Genomic DNA, 7349 nt, shown 5'->3' with positions numbered 1-7349 from the left:
GTGTTAGCAGCAGTTCCGAAACCCATTCTTTGGCGAATGTAGAAACAGTCATTTCCAGCCCTATAGTGGCATATAAGAGTTAGCAGTAAGAATGCCTTTATAACACAGAAGACCCCCTTCTTACAAACTGATCTGCTGTGTGTTGTTTCGTTTTAGGAAGTTGCAACTATGTTTAGATTCAGCGAGGTAGAAACACGTTTCTTCCAAAAGCGGCGTTTGGACATTCCAGACTGAAAGGGAGTTCAGGCTGTAATGTGAAATATCTGGCTCTAAAACAAAAGCGGAGCTATCTAGCAGAATGGTTGTCAGTGTGTGCATTCAATCTACCGAGTTAAAATGATATGTTTTTGTAGCAGTTCAGAAACCCTTTCTTTAGAGGATTTAAAAACAGTCTTTTCCAGCCATTTGGTGGCATATTAGAGTTAGTAGTAAGAATGCCTTGAAATCACAGAAGACCTGCTTCTTACAAACTGATCTGCTGTGTGTTGGTTCCTTTTAGGAAGTTGCATCTATGTTTAGATTCAGCGAGTTACTAACAAGTTTCTTCCAAAAGCTGCATTTGGGCATTCCAGAGTGAAAGGGAGTTCAGGCTGTAATGTGAAATATCTGGCTCCAAAGCAAAAATGGAGCTCTCTAGCAGAATGGTTGTCAATGTGTGCATTCAACTTACAGAGTGAAACTGACGTGTCTTTGCAACAGTTCAGAAACCCTTTTTAAAAGAATATAGAAACAGTCATTTTGAACCCTATAGTGGCATATAAGAGTTAGCAGTATGAATGCCTTGAAAACACAGAAGACCCGCTTCCTACAAACTGATCTGCTCTGTGTTGATTCCTTTTAGGAAGTTGCATCTATGTTTAGTTTCAGCGAGTTAGAAACACCTTTCTTCCAAAAGCCGTGTTTGGACATTCCAGAGTGAAAGGGAGTTCAGGCTGCAATGTGAAATATCTAGCTCTAAAACAAAAATGGAGCCATCTAGCAGAATGTTTGTCAATGAATGTATTTACTTTACAGAGTGAAACTGATGTGTATTCGCAGAAGTTCAGAAACCCTTTAATTGGAGGATGTAGAAACAGTCATTTCCAACGCTTTAGTGGCATATAAGAGTTAGCAGTAAGAATGCGCTTAAAACACAGAAGACCTGCTTCTTACAAACTGATGTGATGTGTGCTGGTTATGTCAAGGAATTTGCATCTGTGTTTAGATTCAGCAAGGTAGAAACAAGTTTCTTCCAAAAGCTGCGTTTGGACATTCCAGAGTGAAGGGGATTTCAGGTTGCAATGTGAAATATCTGGCTCTAAAACAAAAACAGAGCTATATAGCAGAATGGTTTTCAATGCGTACATTCAACCTACTGAGTTAAAATGATGTGTGTTTGCAGCAGTTCAGAAACCCTTTCGTTGGAGAGTGTAGAAACAGTCATTTCCAGCCCTATAATGGCATTTAAGAGTTAGAGGTAAGAATACCTTTAAAACACAGAAGACCCGCTTCTTACAAACTGATCTGCTGTGTGTTTTTTCCTTTTAGGAAGTTGCAACTATGTTTAGGTTCAGCGAGTTAGAAACACGTTTCTTCCAAAAGCTGCGTTTGGACATTCCAGAGTGAAAGGGAGTCCAGGCTCTAATGTGAAATATCTGGCTCTAAAACAAAAGCGGAGCTATCTAGCAGAATGGTTGTCAGTGTGTGCATTCAACTTACAGAGTTAAACTGAAGTGTGTTTGCAGCAGTTCAGAAACCCTTTCTTTGGAGAATGTAAAAACAGTCATTTCCAGCCCTATAGTGGCATATAAGAGTTAGCAGTAAGAATGCCTTTAAAACACAGAAGACCTGCTTCTTACAAACTGATCTGCTTTGTGTTGGTTCCTTTTAGGAAGTTGCATCTATGTTTAGTTTCAGCGAGTTAGAAACACGTTTATTCCAAAAGCTGCGTTTGGACTTTCCAGAGTGAAAGGGATTTCAGGCTGTAATGTGAAATATCTGGCCCTAAAACAAAAAAGGCGATATCGAGCAGAATGGTTGTCAATGTGTATATTCAACTTAAAGAGTTAAACTGACATGTGTTCGCAGCAGTTCCGAAACCCATTCTTTGGAGAATGTAGAAACAGTCATTTCCAGCCGTATAGTGGCCTATAAGAGTTAGCAGTAAGAATGCCTTTAAAACACAGAAGACCCGGTTCTTACAAACTGATCCGATGACTCTTGTTTCATTTTAGGAAGTTGCGTCTATGTTTAGATTCAGCGAGTTACTAACACGTTTCTTCTAAAAGCTGCGTTTGGGCATTCCAGAGTGAAAGTGAGTTCAGGCTGCAATGTGAAATATCTGGCTCTAAAACAAAAACGGAGCTTTCTAGCAGAATGGTTGTCAATGTGTCCTTTCAACTTACACAGTTAAACTGACGTGTGTTTGCAGCAGTTCAGAAACCCTTTCTTTGGAGAATGTAGAAACAGTCATTTCCAGCCCTATAGTGGCATATAGGAGTTAGCAATAAGAATGCCTTTAAAGCACAGAAGACCGGCTTCTTACAAACTGATCTGCTGTGTGTTGTTTCCTTTTAGGAAGTTGCAACTATGCTTAGATTCAGCGAGTTAGAAACACGATTCTTCCAAAAGCTGCGTTTGGACATTCCAGAGTGAAAGTGAGTTCAGGCTGCAATGTGAAATATCTAGCTCTAAAACAAAAATGGAGCAATCTAGCAGAATGTTTGTCAATGAGTGTATTCAGTTTAGAGAGTTAAACTGACCTGTGTTTGCAGCAATTCAGAAACACTTTAATTGGAGAATGTAGAATCAGTCATTTCGAACGCTATACTGGCATATAAGTGTTAGCAGTAAGTATGCGTTTAAAACACAGAAGACCCGCTTCTTACAAACTGATGTGATGTGTGTTGGTTCCCTTTAGGAAATTGCATCTGTGTTTAGATTCAGCGAGGTAGAAACACGTTTCTTCCTAAAGCTGCGTTGGGACATTCCAGAGTGAAAGGGAGTTCCAGTTGCAATGTGAAATATCTGGCTCTAAAACAAAAACGGAGCTATATAGCAGAATGGTTGTCAATGTGTGCATTCAATGTACAGAGTTAAACTGATGTGTATTTGCAGCAGTTCAGAAACCCTTTCTTTGGAGAATGTAGAAACAGTCAATTCTAGCCCTATAATGGCATATAAGAGTTAGAAGTAAGAAAGCCTTTAAAACACAGAAGACCCGGTAGCAGCAGTGGTCGCCTGCGGAGCAGTCTGAGCCCGATGATGAGGCCAGGGACGGGAGCTGAGCGTGGAGGCCTCATGATGGGGCACCCTGGCATGCATTATGCCCCGATGGGAATGCACCCTATGAATCAGAGAGCAAATATTCCTCCTGTCCCTCAGGGAATGATGCCTCAGATGATGCCCTCTGTGGGAGGGCCACCAATGTGACAAAAAGATAAAATAAAACAATTTGCTACTGCCAGATGCTTCTCTCTTTTCTGGGGCCTTCTGTTTCCATTGGGCCAATCAAGGATATTCGGCTGTATTTAATTTAGGACTTGCAGATTAGTTTGTCAGGTAAAACAGGATTAACTAGTCTTCACCTCCAGAATTTACAGAGATCTCTGAGGGAGAAGATGCCTGGAATGATGTCGTCAGTAATGCCTGGAATGATGATGTCTCATATGTGTCCAGCTTACATGCAGCCTGCCTTACCGCCAGGAGTAAATAGTATGGATGTAGCAGCAGGTACAGCATCTGGTGCAAAATCTATGTGGACCGAACATAAATCACCTGATGGAAGGACTTACTACTACAACACTGAAACCAAACAGTCTACCTGGGAGAAACCAGATGATCTTAAAACACCTGCTGAGCAACTCTTATCTAAATGCCCCTGGAAGGAATACAAATCAGATTCTGAAAAGCCTTACTATTACAATTCTCAAACAGAAGAATCTCGCTGGGCCAAACCTAAAGAACTTGAGGATCTCGAAGGATACCAGAATACCGTTGTTGCTGGAAGTCTTATTACAAAATCAAACCTGCATGCAATGATCAAAACTGAAGAAAGCAGTAAACAAGAAGAGTGCACGACAACGTCAACAGCCCCAGTCCCTACAACAGAAATTCCAACGACAATGAGCACCATGGCTGCTGCAGAAGCAGCAGCTGCTGTTGTTGCAGCTGCAGCTGCAGCAGCAGCTGCTGCTGCTGCGGCCAATGCTAATGCTTCCACTTCTACTTCTAATACTGTCAGTGGAACTGTTCCAGTTTTTCCTGAGCCAGAAGTTACTTCCATTGTTGCTACTGTTGTAGATAATGAGAATACAGTAACTATTTCAACTGAGGAACAAGCACAACTTACTAGTACCCCTGCTATTCAGGATCAAAGTGTGGAAGTATCCAGTAATACTGGAGAAGAAACATCGAAGCAAGAAACTATAGCTGATTTTACTCCCAAAAAAGAAGAGGAGGAGAGCCAACCAGCAAAGAAAACATATACTTGGAATACAAAGGAGGAGGCAAAGCAAGCCTTTAAAGAATTATTGAAAGAAAAGCGGGTACCATCGAATGCTTCATGGGAGCAAGCTATGAAAATGATTATTAATGATCCACGGTACAGTGCTTTGGCAAAGTTAAGTGAAAAAAAGCAAGCCTTTAATACCTATAAAGTCCAAACAGAAAAAGAAGAAAAAGAAGAAGCAAGATCAAAGTACAAAGAGGCTAAAGAGACCTTTCAGCGTTTTCTTGAAAATCATGAGAAAATGACTTCCACAACTAGATAAAAAAAAGCAGAGCAAATGTTTGGAGAGATGGAAGTTTGGAATGCAATATCAGAACGTGATCATCTTGAAATCTATGAAGATGTTTTGTTCTTTCTTTCAAAAAAGGAAAAGGAACAAGCAAAGCAATTGTGAAAGAGAAACTGGGAAGCCTTAAAAAACATACTTGGCAACATGGCTAATGTAACATACTCTACCACTTGGTCTGAAGCCCAGCAGTATCTGATGGATAATCCAACTTTTGCAGAAGATGAGGAGTTACAAAACATGGACAAAGAAGATGCATTAATTTGCTTTGAAGAACACATTCGGGCTTTAGAAAAGGAAGAAGAAGAAGAAAAACAGAAGAGTTTGCTGAGAGAAAGGAGATGACAGCAAAAAAATCGGGAATCCTTCCAGATATTTTTAGATGAATTACATGAACATGGACAACTACATTCTATGTCATCTTGGATGGAATTGTATCCAACTATTAGTTCTGACATTAGAATCACTAATATGCTTGGTCAGCCTGTTTTTTCATTAGGATCAACTGCACTTGATCTTTTCAAGTTTTATGTTGAGGATCTTAAAGCACGTTATCATGATGAGAAGAAGATAATAAAAGACATTCTAAAGGATAAAGGATTTGTAGTTGAAGTAAATACCACTTTTGAAGATTTTGTGGCAATAATTAGTTCAACTAAAAGATCAACTACATTAGATGCTGGAAATATCAAATTGGCTTTCAATAGTTTACTCGAAAAGGCAGAAGCCCGTGAACGTGAAAGAGAAAAAGAGGAGGCTCGGAAGATGAAACGAAAAGAATCTGCATTTAAGAGTATGTTAAAACAAGCTGCTCCTCCAATAGAATTGGATGCTGTCTGGGAAGATATCCGTGAGAGATTTGTAAAAGAGCCAGCATTTGAGGACATAACTCTAGAATCTGAAAGAAAGCGAATATTTAAAGATTTTATGCATGTGCTTGAGCATGAATGTCAGCATCATCATTCAAAGAACAAGAAACATTCTAAGAAATCTAAAAACATCATAGGGAACGTTCCCGCTCTCGATCGGGGTCAGATTCAGATGATGATGATAGCCATTCAAAGAAAAAAAGACAACAATCAGAGTCTCGTTCTGCTTCAGAACATTCTTCTAGTGCAGAGTCTGAGAGAAGTTATAAAAAGTCAAAAAAGCATAAGAAGTAAAGTAAGAAAAAGAGACATAAATCTGACTCTCCAGAATACGATGCTGAGCGAGAGAAGGATAAAAAAGAAAAAGATTGGGAAAGTGAAAAAGACAGAACTAGACAAAGATCAGAATCAAAACACAAATCGCCTAAGAAAAAGACTGGAAAGGATTCTGGTAATTGGGATACTTCTGGCAGTGAACTGAGTGAAGGGGAATTGGAAAAGTGCAGAAGAACACTTTTAGAGCAACTGGATGATGATCAATAAATTATACCAAATATATGTTTACAGTATGATTTAAAGTCTAATTCAGACCAGGGACTATATTTTAAGTTCAACAGAAATAACACTGGGTTTTAATTGTATCACAGGAAAAAAAGTGCATTTAAGTATTGTTATCATGGACTTTATAAAAGCAAAGGAAATTGAAAATAACTTAGATTCTGTATCAAGAATCATATTTTCATACAGTCATAACTGTCTTTCTGTGACCCTTTCACAGGGCACTGTAGGATGGATTAAAGGTGGCAATTTACTGATAACTGCAGATGTCTCTACTTTGTTCTAAAATCTAAGTCATGAGGTGATTTGATTTACTTTATAGAAGCTGGATTTTGAAGATATAATGAAAAATTTTTTGATAATACAGTAGTACAAAAAAAGCACCAGCAACTGATAAAACTGCTTTTTTGAGCACTACACAACTGATTAAAGCCAATGTGATCTTTTATGGTGAAACTCCTCAGAAATAGGTGTTTTTGCTGGAAACTTGGTAGACCCCTAATTATAGTGGTGCTAATGAGCACTACTATAATAAAGCCACCATTATTTTTTATCAAACATCTGAATACATTTTAAAAAGGCTATTCTGAGGGCATTATTTTGAGCATCTATTTTGAGGTGATGTTTAAAAAAAAAACTTTAACATCAAATCAAAATGTAAAATAATTTAAATATATTGCCTTAAGGACCTACTAAAGAATGTGCCACCAGACTTTAAGTGATAGTTGCAATATCCCTGTCTTAAAAAAAAATGGACTTAAACATTTTCTTTAACAGTTGTCTTTTTTTTCTAAATTCAGTCTTTCTCTGGCTTTTTTTCCCCTGCTATTGAGGAAATATTTTGCCTCCCCTACTCACTGAGAAGTATTGACTTCGTGGTACACATTCTAAAGCATTTCTGATTTGAATATTTTTGTATATTTGTATCAACTATTAAACCTTCTCTTCTAGTGAAAAAAAAGAAAAACCACAAAGACCCGATTCTTGCAAACTGATCTGCTGTGTGTTGTTTCCTTTTAGGAAGTTGCAACTATGTTTAGATTCAGTGAGTTAGAAACACGTTTCTTCCAAAAACTGCGTTTGGACATTCCAGAGTGAAAGTGAGTTCAGGCTGCAATGTGAAATATCTAGCTCTAAAACAAAAATG

At 38.4% G+C, this 7349-nt stretch overlaps 1 protein-coding gene across 1 annotated transcript; it reads left to right on the top strand.

Annotated features, from left to right (window-relative positions):
• The first annotated feature begins 3216 nt into the window (after positions 1–3216).
• LOC141582434 (pre-mRNA-processing factor 40 homolog A-like) lies at positions 3217–6281 on the top strand. The gene is given in 3 exon segments (XM_074390336.1): positions 3217–3407; positions 3593–5766; positions 5769–6281. Coding segments are annotated over 3 exon segments (2760 nt in total). The 5' UTR covers positions 3217–3240; the 3' UTR covers positions 6188–6281.
• Positions 6282–7349: the final 1068 nt, after the last annotated feature.

The sequence above is a fragment of the Saimiri boliviensis genome, chromosome 20 (assembly GCF_048565385.1).
Source record: "Saimiri boliviensis isolate mSaiBol1 chromosome 20, mSaiBol1.pri, whole genome shotgun sequence".
NCBI classification, from domain to species: Eukaryota; Metazoa; Chordata; class Mammalia; order Primates; family Cebidae; genus Saimiri; species Saimiri boliviensis.
Note: the sequence above shows the minus strand (reverse complement) of the source record. Positions and strands in the feature narration are given on the sequence as shown.